General features: G+C 38.9%; 2 protein-coding genes across 8 annotated transcripts in view; both read left to right on the forward strand.

Moving 5' to 3' along the window:
• PDE5A (phosphodiesterase 5A) overlaps nt 1-7,088 on the forward strand; it is a 66,223-nt gene extending 59,135 nt beyond the window's left edge. For 6 of the 7 annotated variants that reach the window (XM_035552535.2, XM_035552581.2, XM_035552542.2 and 3 more), the window contains one exon: nt 1,718-7,061. In XM_035552535.2, coding sequence (XP_035408428.1) covers nt 1,718-1,855 — 138 coding nt within the window. In that variant the 3' untranslated portion in view covers nt 1,856-7,061. Of the gene's footprint in view, nt 1-1,717 lie in introns of all 7 variants that reach the window. The other variant, XM_035552552.1, reaches the window with a different exon arrangement.
• Nucleotides 7,089-11,270: 4,182 nt separating this feature from the next.
• Nucleotides 11,271-17,910, forward strand: FABP2 (fatty acid binding protein 2). Its single transcript, XM_035552606.2, has 5 exons — nt 11,271-11,279; nt 14,980-15,084; nt 15,781-15,953; nt 16,562-16,669; nt 17,648-17,910. The coding sequence occupies exons 2-5, from the start codon at nt 15,018-15,020 to the stop codon at nt 17,696-17,698; spliced, it is 399 nt and encodes a 132-aa protein (XP_035408499.1). The 5' UTR covers nt 11,271-11,279; nt 14,980-15,017; the 3' UTR covers nt 17,699-17,910.
• Nucleotides 17,911-22,361: the final 4,451 nt, after the last annotated feature.

The following is a 22,361-nucleotide window of genomic DNA, read 5'->3' on the forward strand; positions in this document are numbered from 1 at the left end:
AGAGCACTAAAGAGAATGGGGAGCCTATGAGGAAGTGACATAACCAGTAACAATAATGGTAAATCCAAGAAAAGGGCTACAGTGTGAGCTGACACACTATTTTAACTGGAGTACAGGTAGGGGATATCACCTGCTTACACAGATTTTAGTTCAATGAGTAATAAATGGTAAAACATAAGCAACTTCTATGTTACTTTGAAAATGAACAAGCACACATTTCACTCTCAAATATTATAATGCTAGAATGGCAAACAATAAACAGGATTGTAACTACAGCGTTTTCACCAACTATTTCTTAGCTTTCATCCAGTCAGTAGGAATTTGACAAACAATGCAGAGGTGAGTGCCCAGTGCAGCACTGCAAGTTTGTGACTTACCATGTTATTCAGAGTGGTTCAAATCCCAATGAACTGAAGCTGTGTGGCTTGTTTTAGACAGATAACCAGTGGAGTTATGCTAACTGATCTGCATGTCTTCCCTTTAAGTTCAGGAATCTGAAAAATTCGTTATTTATAACGAATTTATAAATTTATATTATTTATATTCGTTATTTATATTTCTATCTTCATTTTTTAATTGAAAAAAGTGTACCGTTTAGTAGTTGCTGTTTAGATATGTTCAGATATATAAATCAGGAATACTCAAGAGATACTTGAGAGCCCCATTCTTCTTATAGTGGTGTAAATCAAGAATAATTCTTTTAGGTCTACTGGAACTAATGACGCTGTCTAGAAAGCCAAAAGGAACTATGAAGATTTATACAAGTTGATGATTCACTAGAGTACCCATGTGAAATTCTGACTTTTGAAATATATATAGTGACCAGCAGAGGAACTGGGACTTTTCTCTACATACTTAACAGTCCTCATAATAGTTCTAGAATCAGTGGTCTCACTCTTGCCCATACCCTGTAGTCCAGCACTGTCTGAACTATTAAACTCCCACTCCACACTTCTGAATAGGGTGACTTCATTCCAGAAGTCAGCAGAACCCTTCATGCAAGTAAGGACTAAGTGTCACTATCATGTGAGAATATGTATTCATCACTTCCATCAGAAAAACACAAAAATGCTTATTCTTCTATTTAATTTTCAATTCCATATTTAAATACCAACCCAGTTTTCCTTCAGTCTGCTATAGTGTCACAGCCACATCACGAAAAATACTTGATAGACTTCAGTTACAGCTGTTTCCCAGAGGCACCAAGTGCCAAATAGAATTTATCTATCAGGTGCTAATTGCCTTGAATTCAAATATTTCGGGGACGACTCCTCTGAATCAGTAGTGATGTCATCAGTGAATATGGTCAAATTGACTGTAACTGCTCTGCATCTGATTCTGATTCCCATTCCAAGGTCATCTTTATGATGGCAGCCTTGTCGTATATAGAAAGGGCTGGCTTGCAAACAAAGTCCATCCATGGTACTTCACTAGGAGTCCTGGGCGGGTCATTTGTGCATAACACAACAAAATTAACATGGTTCCTCCTGCACCTGTGTATCATGTGCTGCACAGACACTGACATTCAGCCCAATTTGCTGGGTAACTGTATTCATGTTTGAAGTGCAACAGGAAGCCTTCCTTAAATGTCAAAATACAAGTTCAGTTTCAGGTATAAATAGACCTCATTTCAGTCATTCTGGTTTCTCGAATGGTCAACTTTAAGAACACTTTTGTTGTTGTTAAACTGTTTTACATGTTTTACAATTTATTTCAGGCCCTAACGCATGTATCAGAGGCCTGCTACCCTTTACTGGATGGCTGTAGGAAAAATAGGCAGAAATGGCAATCCTTAGCTGAACAACAAGAGAAGAATCTGATTAATGGAGAAAGCAATCAAGCCAAACGGAACTGAGATGCCGATTTAAAAACCACAAGCTTAAGTTCACATAGAAGACATAGTAATAGGGGAGTACTGCGTTTTACTAAACACTGTATGGATTTGGATTATGTTTTGCCACTGCTGTATTATTTTTCCACATTTCAAGATATAGCATGACCATGTATATGTCAAGGTTATATAAAGATCATATATTTCTTTTATTACATCTGAGTGAGATCAAAAAAGATCTGCAAAGTTAGCTTATGCTACCCTATTCCACAAGAAGGTACGAGTGCAGTTACTCGACTGTCTCTGAGAGCCTATTACTTTATAGATGTATATAGTTGTTCAGTGATCATGTTGTGGCCAGTATCTTAAAGACTACTGCATTTCGCACCTTTTTTCTTCTTCCAGTTTTGCTGTGTTAGGTTGTAAAAGAAATGAGTGGTCTTGCCTCCTCTCGTCCCAGAGGCTGTGAAGAAAGATTGGGACTAACTCTGGGGAGTTTAATCCAGCATATACTATGCTGACTTCTTTCAGGAGACAGAACTGGGCTTTGAAGTGAAATAGCCCCAGAATTTGTGTACCCAGTAGTTTTTTCATATGTTAAGAATGTCTTAGCAAATGTCTTGCATTTGGATCAATATTTTAAAACCCTGTGAATTACTAGGCAATGGAGGACTTAGGGGTTATGTGGTATAAGTGTCATAATTATCCATGGATAATGGAAATTGCTTGTTGATTAAATACAACATAACTGACAGGCTGCCTTGGAAGACTGATTCCTATAGAAGCCTGCAGGAAGCAAAAAGAGAAATGCAAACTAAACAAGATCATTTTTATATGGTTTTAACTTCATTTTGAAGTTGAATTTAACATCATCATAACCAGCAAACTAAATCACAGGCAGGAAAAGTGGAAGAGAATGTGACTGCAAGAGATGAAATCCGAATCAGAATGATGCAGGAATGGCATACTTCCAGTGACCATCAAGGACCAGTGCTATTATGAAATGGCTATGACCACTTTGAAGAAAATTTTATGTTAATATCTTTTAAAAATCATTTTTAGCAGCACTAGTTAATGTTAAAAATGATCCACCATGTCTTAAAGGGATATGAAAAAAGAATACTGAAAGCAAATATAGACTAGAATGCTACAGGGATTTACCAAAAGTAAGAATTAATTAACTTGCACTAGGAGAAGAAGGCATTGATATTTATTCAAATGAAGATGAATCATAAAAATTGTTTTGAACTGATCATTGGGAACCAATTCAAGAAAATATGCACGTAAGACAATCCTAAAAGAGTAGTACAAAGAGAGTACAATGCTTTGGTTGGGCAGGATTAAGAGACTAATGTCAGCAATCTAAGATTGGTTAGTGGTAAGTATAACTTCAGCTACACAGAGACAGAAAATGTTGATTTATTTATTTTTTTATCTGTAGTAAGGACTCTAGTTAAAATCAAAAAAAAAAGTATAATGTAAAGGTCATACACTTAGTATCATACTTGAAGGACAGGAGTTATTTTGTATCACAGTAATCCAGAAAATTCTTGTTGGAAACTGCAATAAATTTGTCTTCCCAGGGGACTATCAATCTCACCTCTAGTAGCTGGTTAGAAAGACACCGAAAACCTCTTTTTATGCATTTAAATAAGCAATACCAGCAGCTAACAAAAAATGAAGCAAGTGCTTCAAAATGTTCCACAAAAAATGTTCCATTTTTAAAAAATGTAGAATAATGTATTCTTACATTTTGCAGCATTTCTGCCAACCTGTATTATTTGCCACTGATTAAATCCAATCTCAAATTTCTCTAATGACTACCAATAACATATTATTGCAGCTGTATTTGAAAACTTTTTTTTCTATAAAAGTATTTCTCCTACGGGGTTTTTGTTTTCTTTTTTTTGGATTTTCCAAGAAAGTATGGAATTCAACAGTAATTAAGAATTCTAGAGCTATTGTTATGCTGAGTTCCATACGTGTATTTATATGCATACACAGTACAATATATGTATGTAATAGGTCATAGACATGCAGAAAAATTACAGCACACTGCCCCCTCAGTCTCCCACCTCAAAAGAAATATAATGTTTTTAGGTACTTTTTGATAAATAGGAATCTTGCTTCAGGATTTGCATAGTCCTTGTATATTCTTTTCCTTGAATGTTTGAGATGCTGAACTATAATTATTATGTCAACTGAGGAAATATGTATTTAATATAAATATGAACAAAGTATATGTATATAAAGATGTATTCTTGCTGGTATGGTTGAGACTAGTAATTCATGGTGACAACACAGTAAATCAACTACGGTAGTATTACAGTGTAGTGATGTATCATTTACATTAAGGTTCCAGTATTATATTTCTTTGCTATATTGTGTGTTCAACAAAGCTTTATTATGATATATACTTGTAACTATTACAAAAGAATGCTGGATTCTTACCTTTGACTTGAAAAAAATGCACAAGTTGCATTTTTCAAAGGTTCACTAAAAACGAACACAGTTATACAGTATGTGCATATATTTAATTACATATTTGTACACACTTATCCCACAATCTCTTCCACTACAAAGATTGGAACATTCATAGAAATATAGTTCCTAGTAAATAAATCATTTAAATGTCACAATATACCTGTATCTGTATATATTTCTACAAAAACAAACCCTTTAACTACTGGTTATAGAATCTTAAGAGCATAGTGTGCTGTACTTTGTGAAAATTCAAATAATCAAATTGCATATGTAGTGTGTTTCACTCTGCCTGAAGGCAAAGTCAAAGGGTGCTGGTTTTGTCTCATAGCTTTGTGTGGACTGTTTGCAGGAAGTTTTATTTTATTTCATAGTGTAGATAGGTGACAATATGAAAAAAAAGCCAGGCTGTTTTTTGACTGAAATTCATTGCCTTCAGAATTTAAATCCAGCCATGCCGCTATCATAAATTTCATCATGAATTGTGTATCTGATTATTTTAGTCGACTTTCAACCGTACTCCGCCCTAACTTACATTGTTTAGCTAAAGAAATCAAGCGGAAGATACAAGCAGAAATGGAGTTCAGCACTTTGTCAGTTCAGTCTTATGTCTGCTAAAGCTGTTGTGAACTTTGTTATTTAAGTCTTCAGGTACAGAATTTGTCCCACTAATTTTTAATCCTAGTCTCAATTAAGACAAGTTATGATCCCACTTGTTCTCAGACATGCACATATATTCTTTTGAAGTCACTCCGCAGTGCAGGTTAATGCTTAAAATACACTTTTTTTGTCCCCCTTCTGAAAAAAAAATAACTTGTCATATGTATTAACATATACAAAATTGATTAACCCTAGATCTTCTAATTAAAAATAACAGTGAGGCTCTTAAGCTGCAGGTAGTACTTCTTTTCCCAGCAGGTTAGCCACACATCCAGTATTACCTGTGGAATATATAGGTTTCCTATTATCCACAAACGTGTTTTTTTTTTTTTTTAAAAAAGAGACAAAAAACAATGTAAATTTGATTTTGGAGATGGAGTTGATTTTCAAGCAGTAGCAGTTTAAATTCAAGAGCAGATCACTCTCAGATCTGCGCAGAATGCAAATGCAAGTGGGCTAGTGATAAAATTGAATAATCTCTTCCATTGATAACCAGCTGATCTCTCTTTAGAAGAGAGGGCTGAAGCCTGATTTTATGCATCACTTTCTGCCAACTGGGTGCATGTAAAGGTAAGTTTTTGAACTCCAACACAATGCATTTTATCTGGTAGTGGCATGAACTACCAGTTTCAGAGCAGTCTTATTCTTGCATAAGATTTTTCAGAATTACTGAGTAACTGACTGTGCAACTTATTATACAGAAAGATTATGACAAGTCAGATCTACCCCTTAAAATTAGGGGATGTTCCCAGAGTGAATTGGTTGGTGTCCCTCACAGTTAAGCATGAGAAAATAGCAGTGAGTGTTGATGAAAAAAATGCCTCACTCATAGTTAATTCTTACACTTTTAAAGGTTTTACAGAGACCTAAGCTTTCAGGTAAATTTTTACATTAGCTTTAGTTAAGAGTCTTGTCTCTGCAATGCTGTAGGTTGATCTTCACGACAAATCACACGCACTTTACATTCCACAAGGTTTCAGCTTTATTTCACACTCCCCTGCTCAGCATCTTCAGGGACTTGCACTAATTTGAGAGAGAAGCTTGAACATTGGAGCTTGACTAAAAATCCGACTTTGGCCTGAGTATGAGAAATAACGAGGGCTGGACTTTTTGGGTTGGACTTTCACAGGAAGAAGAAACATCACAGAGTCCAGCCTGGTAATTGGTGGTGACACTTGCTAAATACAGCAAATTGTGACTTCAAGATCCTTTATCTTTGTCATTGCTAGATGAATGGAAATTGCATAGGAAAGTTTATTTTCCACATAAAGTTTGTTTCCATAGAGAAACTCATATCTAAGTACCACTGTTTGTAAATGTATATTTATGTGACAATGCTATATAATAGCTAGTTTCCACTAACTTTCACAGCATGAGTTTATCATGCCGGGGCCTAAGGTATGCTCAAGTGTCCGTTTAAAGTCAATTATGTAATTTCAGTTTACCTCAGTGGGAGTTGGCTTGAGCTCAGTGGGAGACTGGATAGAAGGTGAAGGAATGGGTCAAATCCACCTTTTCTACCCATAAAGAGGAACCAAACTCTTACCCTTGGTAACACCTGCCTCACCTGCTCTTTATTGCATTCAGCTATTGCTGCTGATGCCTGAGGTACCTTACAGATGTAACCAAAGTTAGAATTTGAGCCCTCTGTGTATTCACGTGGCAGACACATGCATGTGTCTCTTGAAGAATGTAGCGTGAAATGCATTGTAAATAGTTTTAATATACATTTCTATTATAGTTTAATAAAAATCTTAATCACAGTCACTAGCCGCTGAGTTTGTCCACTTGTATTCTTTTATCTTAAAAATATTTGAACAAATATATAGTTTCTGGGCACAGTATTTTTGTACTAGGTTAACTGGGTTACTCTGTATATAATGTTCTGCCTTTAAGTAGTCTTCTGAATGTTATGTGTTCTCGCTTGCTTCTGTCCTGTGACTACTTAGTAAAACTAGTTACATTACTTAAGAGAACTATTAGTCCTACTTAATTGTACAGCTGATAGCGAATATGAGAGTCACGTTATTTTTGATGGTCAAACTGCTGCTTAATTGCTTCCTCATTCTTCTCTTTGTACTGTTCTCATGCTTTTTAAAATAAAAAGGACAATGTCAAATAAGTTTTACTGTTTGTTAGCTAGCATTATTGAGGTTAAATTTTCAACACCTCACTGTTGCCTGATTCAAGACATCACTTCTGCAAATATATATTTTATTGCATTTTTAATAACTCTTCTAGGGCCTAGAAATTCTGACAAGAACTTCACTATTAATATCAAGATACCTCTAACACGAGCACTACTTGACAGTGGGGTTTCTTTTAACAGCAAAAAATAATTTGCTGCTACTAACCACTAGAGAGCAGTGCAGCTACAATTGCTAGGAGCTGTCAGAAACCAGGTTAGTAGTAGGCAAATAAAACTGTTACACAGATCCATTTTCATCCTTTGTCCCTGGCTGTCAGTTCCTAGGTAGCATATAAGAGAGATCGAAATAGTCAACCCAGTGACTTCCAACAAAACTGTGAAAATTTTATTCTTTACACCAAAAGCTGGATCATGTGCAAACTGCTGATCCTAGAAGTAAATCTAGACCGATGGGCTGCTTGGCACTGTTCTTTGGCTATTAGGTTCTCCACAGTAACGCTTCTGGCTTGACTCTTTTTTTTTAGCTCTAGGCAAAACCAACAAGTATGTACATCCCAGACAAACAACAGGCTCATTCAAAAAGTTGTGGAGGGCCAGATTTAGTTCAGTACAAAACCCAAGCACTGTTTGCTCAAACCAACTGCAATTTTGTGAGTGCAACTGAAGAACTGCCTGTGTATATCTACATATATCAAGTAACAATTTGCTGCTGGGACTCCCATCTTTCCACCCCAGTCACCAACCTAGGCATGCTCCTGCTTGGTGTTCACTGGCCTGCTGAATGTTTGAATTCATTTGGGAGAAATGGCACAGTTTTCAACAGGAATACTGCAATACGTTCCTTACCCAACCCAGAAAAGAATATCACCTTGAACTAGGGTATTTTGTTGAAGAGGTGAAAAAGAATATTAGACTTGGTGTTTCACATCTTGCACGGTGATGACCATTTTTAAACAAAGGGAAGAGATGATAGCCACTTCTTCCACCTTATTTTTAGTAACAGTGGTGACAGCTGTTGCTAACGTGTACCAGTGAAGTCTCACTATTTAAGATCTATACAGAGTAATTCAAATTACGAGTTTGCTGCAGTAGTAAGCTTCAGGATCTAAATTTATGGAATCTAGCAGCCATCAAGTTTTTCAGCCCTTCAGAGGAGAGTAGCATTTCTCAGTGCTTATGGAGCCATAACTTTAGAACTTGAATTTCAGTTGAAAAATACCACAAGTTACAAACACAGTAATTTTTCACTTCAGTATACTCAAGTCAGATTTTTTTTTTGCAATATTTGGCTGCGTGTATTTCCCCCAGTATTTCCAAAACTCTATTTTACTTAACACGGAAATTTATTTTTACATTTCCTGAGAGATGAAATTGTTCTTCAAACAGCTGTATTATTTTCTGTTCTGAATTTGTACTGTCAAATAAAAATAAAATCCTCTTTCCTGATGAAATATGAGGCTAAACAATTCAGCCTGCTATTGTCCTCCCAACAGTTCATAATGGCTGATAAATAGCTCTGTACTTTACACAGCTTTCTTTTCTTTAACATCATCAAAGATCTTTAACAAACACTGGGAGTAAAACACACAGTTAAATCGTTCCTAAGTTACATGTGATTAGTTCACATACAAGCATTATTATTTTTAAGCCTTTTTTTTTGGTAGTAGTAGTAGTAGTTGAGCAAGTCACTGGCATATTATTTTATGACATAAGTGGCTTTTTAATGTAAGGGAAGTTCAGCTCACAGATAAGTCGACAGGTTAATTTGATCAAGGTCACACAAAACCTATTTCTTAGGTGGACAGAATTAAGATTTGGGTCCCAGTTCTGCTTTTACATAAGACATGAAGAAAAGAATGTTTTGTGTTGAAGACATCTTTTCCTTCCGTTACACAAATGCTTAATTACCTGAGCTGTGTAGGGTGCTCCCTTGCTATTATGCTGAGCTCAGAAAAAATCCTTATTTTACAGATTGAGATTAGATTCGAGTCACTAATCCAGATAATCACAATAACCTTTTGTGGAGTTTGGAGCTGTATCATAGTCAACAGAAAAAGTGTACAATCAGCAAACAGCTATGTTGAAAAGAACCAAAAGGCCAGTTCAAATTTTGGAGAAACTGAAAAGATAGGTGCAGACTGTCAACACTGTACACTGTTAGCTCATTAACTACTTCCCCAAATTTGGCTGCTACTAAGCATCTACCTGGAAAATACAGGATAAGACTACTAAGGTACATGTTTAAATCTAGCCTGACACAAAGCCCTACAGGTCTACTGACATCAGTCTGTATGTGACAAGTGACAAATGGCACTAATACTCAGAGATTTGTGTAACGTTTACTGGAGAAGCACGCTGTAATTTATATTGGCAATAGCTCAATATCACTTCCTCTTCATTATGACTAGGCCAGATTCTACTGTTCTAGGTAATCCTAGGACGCATTTTAGGGTACACTAGTAGATGAAGGAAATAACAGAGTTAGTATTTCTTTAAGAAAACCTTGCATTTTGCTTCTAGATTCTTTTTTTTAACCTCGAGCTTATTGTGAAGAAGCCTTTGCACTTCAGATCTCTCCAGTAGTCAACTCTCAAAAACATGCAGCACTTCATGGAACAGAGCCATTACACACAAATTATAAAGGAGCATATACAGACACTTAAGAGTAAGCTTTAAGATCCACAGCCAACTACTAAATAATCAGACAGATGCATTCTATGTTCCATGGAAATTTCTAAGTAATCTTCAAACGGTGAAGTTTCATGTTGAATAGGTTGCACTATCAGCAGTATCCAGATACTGCTTGAAACAGTTGGGACCGGCCCTGTTTAGCATCTTCGTTGGTGGCACAGACAGTAGGATTGAGTGCACCCTCAGAGAGTTTGCCGACGACACCAAGCTGAGTGCTGTGGCTGACATGCAGGAGGGCAGGGTTGTCATCCAGAGGGACCTGGGCAGGCCTGGCAGGTGGGCCTGTGCAAACTTCATGAGGTTCAATGCCAAGGGCAAGACCCAGCAGCTGGGCTGGGGCAATCCCAAGCACAAATACAGGCTGGGCCGAGAACGGATTGAGAGCAGCCCTGAGGAGAAGGACCAGGGGGTGTTGGTGGATGAGAAGCTCAACATGAACGGGCAAGGTGCACTTGCAGCCCTGAAAACCAACCGTATCCTGGGCTGCATCAAAAGCAGTTTGGATAGCAGGGCAAGGGAGGTGATTCTCTGCCTCTGCTTTGATCTCGTGAGGCCCCACCTGGCCTCAGGATGACCAAAGGGCTGTAACACCTCTCCTGTGAAGACAGGCTGAAAGAGCTGGGGTTGTTCAGCCTGGAGAAGAGAAGGCTCTGGGGAAACCTTACAGCGGCCTTCCAGTACCTAAAGGGGCCTACAGGAAAGCTGACTCTTTGTCAGGGAGTGTAGGGGTAGGACAAGGGGGAATGGCTTTAAACTACAGGAGGGTAGGTTTACATTAGATATAAGGAAGAAATTATTTACTATGAGGGTGGTGAGGCGCTGGCACAGGTTGCCCAGAAAAGCTGTGGATGCCCCATTCCTGGAGGTGTTCAAGGCCAGGCTGGATGAAGCCTTGGCTAACCTTATCTAGTGGGTGGCATCCCTGCCCATGGCAGGGGGTTTGGACTAGATGATCTTTAAGGTCCCTTCCAACCCAAACCATTCTGTGATTCTACAAAACAAACAAACCAAAAGCCTACAAAAACAACCAAACGAAACCAAAACAAAAACTTAGCAAATGGGCAGGCAGAATAGGACAAAAGCTAGATCGAGTATGATCTAATCCTGCTGCAGCACAACATCCAGTTACAATACATACTTGGAAATCGTTTATGGAAGAGATGGCATTAGTCAAGCTACATTGAACTCCTTATTGCTAGGCCACCCATAAGTTATCCTAAGGTTGGCTTTATTGACATAGAATTATGTTTACTATAGCCATATAAGTGTAAGTATTGTGGTTTAAATTCTCAGTCAAACTTCGTGACAAAGGATCTAGATGCACTTAAATGACGTCAATGCCCAGCTATCCTTGCTATCCATTCATAGACATTTAGAAGATTCCTGTAATAGAAAACAGGCAGAAACACTGCCAAATCAGTTCCCAATTACCTGACAGACATCAGTTAATCTGCATCGTTTTAACAGGTATGAACAGACTCATATCTTTCTTAATATATATATAACAACATTATATATAATAATATTTATGTAAGTATATTACTTTTACGCTGGCCTCAAGCCAGTACCACTCTGTGGTAAAGCAGAGTTTACTGTCCTTGCTAATTTTAGGCTGAACAATTTGAAGACAAGCCACAAAACAATAAATGGGATAGAGGAATGCAACCCACTGCAAAAGCATTTTTGCCACCCTGATCTTTGGAATCTCATTCTGAATTATCTTCATAATACAGCTTGATGTGTTTATCAGAGGCTGGCATTATGAGATTGGCAAAGCAGTATAAGTTAATCATTGATTTCCATCCACCTCATTTAAAGATCAAACTTCAAAGTTAAGTTTGCCTTTTTCTAGTGTCCTACAGCTGGCAAACTGACTAAAGCCACAAATACAAGAATCCACACCTTTAGCTTTCAAGACTTTCATGCAACCAGCAATACTAAACAGATTTTTCAATGCAGCATCTAAACAAAAACTGTAGTTTTGAAATCTGCAAAAGGAAAAGCTAGAAAGCTAGAAGAAGGGGAAAAAAAAAGAAAAAAAAAGGATAGTGAGATATTCCAACATAAAAAAAAATCTACAAAAACAATCTTAGTTATAATTTTAGAAGGGAAAAGAAAGCTTTTGCAGGAACTCAACTCGGAAGTGTACATAGCGTCATTCTTTTACATATAAGAAATCTGAAGTCAGATTGTAGCGTGTTAGTAGTCTTAAGTAACTCATAAAGTGTGAGTTAAATCTCATAAAAATGCAGCTGCTTGTTCTGACACTGACATTCCACCACACCTCGGGAAGAACAGCTCCTTGTGCCATCAGTGCCACACCAGCGGAGAGACCCCATATAACTCGTAAATATCAACCACCTGTGAGGTTCTTGCTTAACTAACACAGCTGTGGGGCTGATCTGAAGAGGATCCTAAGGATTCATACTCAGTGAAAAGAAATACTAAGGAAGGGAAAATGGGGAAGAAATGAAGCAACAGGCTGTTAATGGAAAATTCAGGACCAACCAATTGCTGCTCCTATGGTGAAAAGGTTTAGAGCTGGCTGCTTAGCCTGACTTCTGAGGGAGGCCACAGAATCACAAGTGGGGAGAGGCAAACTGTGAGATAACTGACAGGAAAAGCACATCTGAGAGAAGTTCCTGCTAGGTTAGGATTCACTCCAGAAGACCCGCTCTCTTTTTCAAGGTTCAAGAGAACTGCTGGACTAAGTTGGATGCAGAAATTCATACTTAATTTGTGGAACATCACTACTCTGAGTTTTGTTTTCAGAGCTTAAGAAGATGGATTAAATGAGGAGAGCAATCAGCAATGTTAATTTTGTTTAAATACATAGAAGATTACTTCAGATATTTTAACATTTCTTAAATGAAATTAATCACCAGGTTCTTGGAGAGAATACAGAACCCACCTAAAAGTTAGAAAAGCTCTCTTGAAGTGCTCAATAAGCAGTAGTTTCCTATTTGTTATATTTCATATGGGCCTGAAACAATGTGAATTAGAGACCTGTTGCCATTATTTAAATCATAGAATCATAGAATCATTAAGGTTGGAAAAGACCTTCAAGATATCTGGTCCAACCATCACCCTACTACCAATCTCATCACTAAACCATGTCCCTAAGCACCAAATATAGTACTTTGAAAGTATCTATCAAAAAAAAAAAAAATCCAAAAAAGTATTTCAATCTTTTCATACAAAAAATGCTCTATGCTATACATATGCACAAAAATTATATATACATATTCTTCTACATTGAACTGCTGCACAGCCTCAGTTATTTACTGGATTCAAGACAAGTGACTACACCACTGACGGAAAGAACATTTCTGCAAAGACTATAAAAAAAGGAGACTGTAAATCTGGTGAACTATAACCTGACATCATATTTTTGTTTACGTCTACGTACTACATAAATAATATAGATCGACAATGATAACTACAAAGGTCAAGAGATACTCCAATGCAATAAAAAAGAAGAAATAATCCAACTTAAAAACAGACACTCATCTTGGCCATTTTTGGAGCTGGCTGAAGAGTAAGATGGGTGTCCATGAGTAGCACAGCACTGGGCACAGGCTGTGATATTCTTTGAGACATCGAGTTGGGTTTAGCAGGGTGCTAATACAACTACACATCTCCTACCTTAGAACTGGTTGATTTTTATCCAGTTCCAATCTCCAGACTAGCAGGTGTATATTTCCCTAAGTCAAATGACAGGATTATAAGAAGAAGGAAAGGGAGAGAAGAGGTAGCTGTTACAGGAAGAATGGCAGACTCTGCTTCTCCTTAGTCTTAGAGAGAATAAAAAGGCATTTCTAAGATGAAAGACTGTGGCTACAAGGGATGGGAACTACAGTAGCTGGAACAGAGGAAGATGAGCGGACAAGCTGCAGCCTGAAGAGGACCCATGTTCACCACCCCAATCCTTGCCACTTGTGGGTAAACCTTCTCATGCAGAAAAGGGGTATGTCTGGGGGTTTCTGCTCTCTCCCAGCTGCAGAACCCCTGGGGGTACAGCAACCTCCCAGGAACCATGCATTTGGCACGTGACATTAGCATTGGTTTCAAAATGAAGCTGACTGGAGGGAAAAAATACAGTAGTCTGGTAACTAGCAAGTATCACTGGGTTGCACCTCAGTAAAACCTCTTGCTGCAGTCTGGAATCCACAGGTGGACAAGATTATGATAACATGAGGCTGTTAAAATTCATTAAGCAGAGCACAACCCCATCACCTGTGTGCTAAGCAAAATTCAGTTCAGCATTCAGGATTTACGTTTTGAAGCTAATAGACAGTAAAGCTAATGCCATCCATAAGAACAGCGTAATTATAATCCTAAATTTGCCACAGACAGATTTGGTACAGGCAAACTTGCTCAGTTTTAAGAAGAGCTATTGTGTGGGGAAGAAGAAGCTAGGAAAGGGTAGGCTCAAGTTCAGCATTATCCCTGAACGGACAAAACCTGGGACCTATGGAAACCAACCACATCAGGTATATTCACTTTGTGGCATCTTTTTCTGTTGTAGGAATGGGTAAAACACATAGCATTCACTGAGTGTGTTATAATATAGACAATCTTTAGAAACTGCTCAGAATTTAAACTGAGTGAGCACATGAATACAGAATATCATCACAATTTTCATAGCTCAGCACTAGACAAGAAGAAAGTGAATAGTCTTCTGAAACTACCTGCAGACACAGTAAATTCTCCACCCGATGTTTATTATGTAGAGTAGAACAGACTTCTGCCAATAGACAAGGTAGAGATTTGTGTTTGGTTTGTTGGGTAAATAGAGTTTCTCCAGCTGTATAGAGACTCTCCCTCAAGCATGATGTTCTATACACCAGAGAGAGAAAATGTCAGTAAACTTTCTTAGCCTAATCATTACTTTCACTAGATAGACAATTTTTACTACAAGTCAAATAAGATTAAAAAAAATGAATGGATTAATGATTGTTTATAAAGAAGTGCAATAAAGATATTATCATAATTTTGGGCAATAAGGGAGAGATTCAGCAAGCAGTCTGGTCACGATTTGAAAATTGGTTTAAACTACAGTAAACCTCTCCCTGACAAGATCAGCGCAACAGTTGAGCTTTAGCCAGCCACATCATCATGTAAATTGCTTTCATGATAAGCCAGTTTATAAATTCTCTTTGCAAAGCTCGGCTACTTCACGGAAGTCCTCCTACAGACAGAAAGATGGCATTTAATGGTGCTTGGAAAATAGACAGAAATGAAAACTATGAAAAATTCATGGAGACCATGGGTAAGCCTTACTTTTCCAATGCCTTCTAAAAGCTTGATATTGCTATGGCTGACTCCAAACTCAAGCTTTTGGTGCACTACCTTCTGGCTAACTTGTCTTTTGCTGTTTGCTACTCTATCCTAGTACGCTGTCCTGCATTTATTTCCAAAAGATTCTACAGAGAGGGGAAAAGATTCTACAGAGAAGTAGAAAAAGATTCTGATTTTAATTACATTATCTTAAACAATCCAGCTAATTCCAGTAGAGTTAGTTCAGCAGAAGAATCTCTAAGACTTCTAAGATTACATTCGTGGAAACTGTTCAGAGTATTTGAATGGTAAACTTTAAACAGAATTCTATACCAGGAATATTATTTTGATAACATAAAACTGGTTTAAAAATTAGGGAGGAAGAAAACCATTGGTCTTCAATTTTACAGAACACACACGATTCAAGTCATTTTAACATGTGGATGCTTACTTTAAGCTTGTCCAAATTGCCTGTAATATGGATATAAACAACTATTCCACTTGGCTAGTGGTTTGTATTATATCTGTACTACTGAACACTGCCTCAGTAAAAGGTGGAGAAGAATAAAAATCTGGGTCAGAATGCTGGGCTAAGCTCAGCTGACCACATAAATGTCACTACAAAGATACAAATATGATGTTCTCTTTTTTTTTTTTTTTCCTGATTTATGTTAATTGATTTTTCCAGGTATTAACATTATGAAAAGGAAGTTAGGAGCCCATGATAATCTGAAGATCACTATTCAACAAGACGGAAACAAATTTCTTGTCAAAGAATCAAGCAACTTCCGTACCATTGATATTGAATTCACTCTGGGAGTCAGCTTTGAATACAGTCTGGCTGATGGGACTGAACTTACTGTAAGATACTTTTTATATGATTATATATTTATTATATAGTAACAACTTTCTGAAGTACAATTTCAGGATTAATGACCTGTTTTCCTAGGCTCTAATTTAAATTTGACTTTTAAAGTCTGACTGTCCAGGAATGCTTGCAGCATATATACAAGATCACAAGTTAGTCTTAACTATTAATGGTTTAACACTGTAACAGGAAGCTCAGTGTTCTGTACAGTGCCCCAAAAGTAGAGTATCCAGCAATCTTCACATGCAGAAACCCAGGCACGTGCAATTTCGCATTTTATAATACTCAAGTACACCACATAGAGTGTAGTGAGGGTATTGTAAGAAATTAACTATACAGAGAAAAGGTAAAATCAACTGAGCACTAAAAAAAATTAGTTTGACAAATAGGGAATTAAATAAACTATTAGTTTTATTAATATTTCATTTTTATAGCCTGTCCAACTATGTCATAAAAACTTGATTATACTGTTTTAATCTCTGCTCACCTTAAAGCACTCCTGCAGTCTTTAAATCAAATCAGATATCAGATATATTTAAATCAAAATAAACACAGAATGCTGTGTTTATTGTAATATATATATATATATTTCTCATCATAGGGTTCTTGGAACATGGAAGGAAATAAACTTGTAGGAACATTTACAAGAAAAGATAATGGAAAGGCACTCACAGCATACAGAGAAATCGTCGGCGATGAACTCGTTCAGGTGAGTTAAGCAGTCACTTATGTGGAATTTAAACACGTAACAACCTGAAAATAAGCACATTTTCAGAGCTGTTTTGAAAGTAGAAAGTATTTTCTTCAAGCCAAGCAACCTCATTTATCTTCACTTAAAATCCTCAAGTCTAATAATATATCAAAATTTAAAACTATAAAATAAAACTTTAAAATATGTGATTTTTTTTCCCACCCGTGTAAACTGTATCTTATCAACACATCTCTGAATACAAGCTATATATAGAAGGTACATACATATTACATACACAGCATACATAGTATGTATGTATACATATATATACGGTATATGTATAAGTATACATACACGTACTTCAGTGTGAGGGCCCTTTTCTGACTTCTAAAAGCCTTACTGCAGGAGCTCATACAGGATAATGCCCTCAAGTGCCTGATAAATGCCCTTTTCAAACGAAGCTCGGGGCTGGGGTTGGTGTTGGGGTGGGCTGAGTGGATGACAGAAGGGAAAGCTCGAGACAAATGGGAAATATCTCACTGCTCTGCAGTAAAGCCAGAGACTGAAGTGAATCACAATGTTTCAGGATCCTTTTCACTAGCTGGACACAAACTTCTTAAAAATAAATAACCAGGTGTGAGATCTGAGATCAAAATCATACAGTCTAACCTCTCACATTTCTTAAAAAAAAAAAAAAAAAAAAAAGGCACTGGTTTAGAAATTTTATTGGGAATACAGCTCTTCAACACCTTGGTGGTTTTTTTTGTTTGTTTGTTTTGTTTTGTTTTAAGCCTCCAAAAATTGTTCAAATGTTTGCATGGGGAATTTATGGCTATTGTCAATAGGCTGCTTTCCTTACGTTCCTTTCCTCAGAGCCCTTACGAGGTCCTGTAGGCCCCACAATTAATTAAACTGCCTTTGCTGTTTCTCAATAGAATCTGTAAAATGAGATTTTATGAAAGCAGTCACTGATTTTTCTTCTTATTTTCTGAACAGACCTACGTGTATGAAGGAGTTGAAGCCAAGAGATTCTTCAAAAGGTGCTAAATTCTTCATCCAGAACAGCACTAGAACTGAAATCCGATGATAAAAGGCCATTTTTCTACATATACCCTGTTGTTTTTCCTTTTATCCCCTCAGCACCTAAAAAGTTGTGATCACTTACTGCTACTGAAAACGTTTGTTTACATTTAGTGTTTTGCCTTGAATAAACAAAATTCAATTACAATTTGAAACAAATGCTAGTGTTATTTTTATGAAGTCCTACATGACTGTAAAAGGCTGGCAAAATTATGTTCTATAATCAGAACCTAAATATTTTTGCACTGGTTTTTAAATGGTGACTTAGTTTCCTTACCATTATATTTATATTGATTAAAGGTTTCTCTGTGTACTGAGTATTGTGTAATAAGGATGGTAAAACTTACAAGAAACCTGGGAACTCCCAAGCCTCTAAAATTCTTATATGTAACTATAAATGCACGATAAATAAAAATATGGTCAGATAATACCTCTTACTCTGATGGTTCAAATGATATCTCTGATGCCTTGCTGATATCAATAGGAGTAATATAAAGCACTTGCTGATGATATACAAATATCTCACATAAAGCAGTTTCACTATATTTATTTTTTAAAGTGTGGACGTGCTTTTAAAACATACGGATTTAGAATTGTTCCAATACATTAGGGCTCAAAATCATTCTGTGTCAGGAAGAATGTCAGAAACTTTTTTTCAGGACATGAATAAAAATATTCAAGGTATCTTACCACGATAAAGAATGATTTCAGACAAAGCTGGCTTCAAGTACTGGTGCTTCTGGTGGGTGACAAATACGTGTACCACGTTCTGCTCACGTCACTCAGTCTGTAACTGCTGATTTCACCCCAGACTCAACTCCCTTGAGTCGCACTATTTCCTAGGGGTGGCAATAAAAATGCCTCTTGAGGGCCAGCTTTAGTCTAGATCTGCTGTGTCACCATAACTAAGCCTCCCAGTGGCGATCCAGTCCTTGTTCCTGTGTCTGAAGGGCACCTTCTTCCAGCCCTGCGTGGTTGCTGACACAGCAGCAGAATACACCTGGGTGCTGCGGGCACTTCTGTCCTGCAGCAAACATGCCCCAGGACTCTCTGCTTGTTTCTGAGCTCTTTACACCTTCCTCCTTCTACTGTCACAGTGAGAAAAAGGCTGATCCATGCAAGGGCCTTGCTAAAAGGTTATACCTCCACGGGGACCTGAGGACAGCCCTGAGCTCTAACCCACAGCACGAGTGCAGCTGTAGTCTCTTACAGCACGTCAGCACACAATTCCCTGAGGATGGGAAGCAGCTGAATAGCCTTCTGCCGTCTGCTTATTGATATGCTGCTAGAGCTCCTGGTTTCAAATATCATTTCTTAATGGGCACATTTACACTTCTAATTTTTTGCCTGTTTGTTTGTTTGTTTTCTAATTCCTCTCGAAAATTATTCCACTGTTTTCTTGGCTCTCTCGACTGTTTTTTTGCTGGGTAGAAAAGAGAATGTTCTTTCTTCAGTTATTTCTACAGCTAAAGCCTCTCCAGCCTATGCTTTTGTAGTCTTCAGGGTCTCAGAGCTCCCTCTAATGGCACAAGGCTCTCATGACGCCAACTGGATTCGATTTCAGATTAGGGAGCACCATCCTTCGCCAAAACAATTCGGATTTTCTCCAGTCCCCAATATTGATTGTAAGAGATGTAAGATTGGACAGCAGAAGTACGAAAAGCTAAACAAAAGTACAGGATAATTACTAGGTAGGGTTTTTGTTTGTTTGTTTTTGTTTTGTTGTTGTTGTGTGGGGTATTTTTTTAAGTATTTGAGAAATTATTTTAGCAAATTCTAGATTACATACAAGGCCATTAACTGAATGGTACATTGATAGGAAGGAAGGGTGTGAGAAGCAACCTGAAGATACAAGTTAAAAAGTGTTCAACAACCTTATATACTTCAGACAGATGCAGGTGGCAGCTGTACTTGAAAAATAAGGAAAAAACAGTAAAGATTCAGTCTCTAATACCTGAGGTAGGATCAACTGTATTCTGCACAGAGCATTGCTTTTTCTCTTGATGCAAGGCTAAAAGTGGTTAATAGCTCCAATGAAGATGCTTTTGTTTAGTATAATCACTAATTTCTAGTTACTCTTCTAGACAAAATGAAAATAATTGCACCCCTTCCAACTCCGAGTGAATTGGCATGTCTGTCAGAGGGCAGTACAGGCTGTGCAGCTTCGTTTCTTTGAATTTTTTATGTAGTCACGTGCTATGTAAAGCCTACAGTGTGCATGAATTTCTCCACGATGGTTTAAGGCGTACAAGCTGCAACCAGCTTGGTTGCAGGATAAGCACGTATCTTAAAACAACTTCCAGTTTCCCTGGGTATCTTCCCACCAAGATTTCCTAGAGGAGCCTTCAGTTTGCTCCAGCAAGCCACCCGCCCTCCAAGAAGCTGACCCACCAAGGGGGGAATGTTTATTTCCACACAAGTCCCTGTGCAGACTGACAGAAGGAGCCCTGGTACTATGGCAGAAATGCCCGCCACGGGCTGAGGGAGGCTCCCGCCGCGGGAGCTCCCTGCCAACGACCGCCAACGGTCACCAACCGCCACCAACGCTCACTAACGGTCACCAGCCCCTCGTCACGTGACGCGCCAGCCCCTCCCTCGGGTGCGGCCGCGCGGGGGCGTGGCGGCGGGGACGTGCGCTCGCCTCCCATTGGCTAAGCACGCGGAAGGGCTGCAGGCGCCTGCGCGCCGGGCACCGCCCCCGACCCTTCCCGGAGCGGAGCGACAAGATGGCGGCGGCGGCGGCGTCGCGGCGCCGGGAGCAGGCGGAGGCGGAGCGGGACGCGGCGGCGGTGCCGGCGCCGGCCCTGTCGGGGCAGTCGTACTGGCTGGACCTGTGGCTCTTCGTCCTCTTCGACCTGGCGCTCTTCGTGCTCATCTACCTGCTTCCCTGAGGTCGGGGGGGCCGCGGGGCTGGCCGGGGGTGCGGAGCCGAGCCCGTGCCGCGGGGAGCCCCTGACCCGGCGTCTGTATGCCCCGCAGGGCCGCGGCCCCGGCGCTCGGCGCCTCACGGAGAGCAGCGGGACCCGCCCGGCAGGAGGCGGCCGTGGGGACGCCGCCGCTCGCACCTGGGGACCTCCTCCTGAGGCGGGAGCCGCGCCCGCCCTGCCCTGCGCTGTGCCTTCGGAGTCCGCGGGACGGCTCGGCTGCGCTTTGGTCGTTTGCGCCTGAATATTTATGATGCATACGTGAAAATGTGTACTCTTTGTAAAAAAGCGACCGAGGGGACAGACTATATTGACAATAAAACGCAGCTCTCGCAGAGACGGGAATTGTAACTCAGGCCTTATTGCTTGAAAGATGAAACGTACCTCTGCTGTCTTACTTTGGAGAAGCTGAGCGTGCTAGTATGTTGTTACCCGTTTGCCTGTTGTACCATTCTCTCTTTGTACCACAGTGTGTAGGAGATTCGTGCTTCAGCAGTTACTGAGCTTTCTGCAACGTGGCAGCGGGTAGCAGTGGGTGCTGTCCTCGCTGACTGAGTCAGTTCTGAGCACCTTGCTATGAACAGTGAAGGAGGGAGCTTACGAGAAGAGCCTTCGTAGGCAGGTTACATGTGAAGTACGCTCCTCCCTACATCTGTGAGCAGCTGTAAATAGTACCAGCCCTTCAACTTCCACGTGCCCCATCAAAATTTTGTGTGTCTCTGACTATAACGAGGCCTTCAAAACAATGTTACGTTAAGGAATATCTCGTGCTCAGGAGAAAGAAAAGGAAGCTAAGTACACAGAGTAAGATTTTTACCAGATAATCAGGTTTTGAGAAAGAAAGTCTTTAACTATAGGTGGAAGCAGTTCAGTTGCCTTGTGTATTTTTCCCTTGTAAATACCTTTAATTGTGAGAAGTACATATATTTTTTTCCCAGGAATAAATACAAAATATAACTGGACTTCAGAGACTCAAGTGTAGGGTGTTCCAGCATCCTCTAACACCTTGAGAAGAGGCTGCGATCAGGTTAAATAGGTTTCAGGTCATGAAAGTGGGTACACATTTTCTATTTTCTTTTTATTCGCAAACAATTCTTCAGTTGACAGTAGGTTCAATTATATATCAGGTTTGTGCGTTCAGAAGTGAGCTTAAAGCTTTATACCTGTACCTGCTAGTATTTATGACATGGGTTGGTAGTACCTACGAAAAAGTGGTTTCAGCATTCCTGACTTGGGCTAGAAAAAAGCTGAACTATGATTGCATTCTCACACAGAGGAAAATTGTTTTTTTAACTTTTATTTTATTTCAAATGAGCCTATTAAAGAGACAAGTTCGCTACTGTTTTTTTCCCCAACATGATTTCACAGTGAAATCTCAAGGGAAAAACCTACTAAGGAAGCACTGTAATCACTGTAATGTTCCATTTCTCTTTTGTAAGGCAGACTTGAGAAAAAATGTTGACTGAATCGACTTTAGAAGTTTAACCTTCTAAATCTCAAGCTATTCTGTAGTGATTTATTTTTTTCCCTTCAGCCAGGTCTGAAAGACAGTTTTACGTATCTCAGGAAACAAAGCTATCAAAGTACAGGCTTGTGATGCTTTGAGCTCAAGCTATTTCATACACCCCTGGAGTACCTAAATATACATATAAAAGCAAACTTCACTTCACTTACCCCAACAGAGTAGCACTATAAAGTACAACTAA

Source organism: Cygnus atratus, chromosome 4 (genome assembly GCF_013377495.2).
Source record: "Cygnus atratus isolate AKBS03 ecotype Queensland, Australia chromosome 4, CAtr_DNAZoo_HiC_assembly, whole genome shotgun sequence".
NCBI lineage: Eukaryota > Metazoa > Chordata > Aves > Anseriformes > Anatidae > Cygnus > Cygnus atratus.

Bases quoted from the DNA above. Each gene is read 5' to 3' on its own strand.
- FABP2 (XM_035552606.2), top strand. From the start codon at position 15,018: ATGGCATTTAATGGTGCTTGGAAAATAGACAGAAATGAAAACTATGAA. The intron at 15,954-16,561 runs GTAAGATACTTT...TTCTCATCATAG, and splicing joins CTGATGGGACTGAACTTACT to GGTTCTTGGAACATGGAAGG. The intron at 16,670-17,647 runs GTGAGTTAAGCA...TTTTCTGAACAG, and splicing joins TCGGCGATGAACTCGTTCAG to ACCTACGTGTATGAAGGAGT.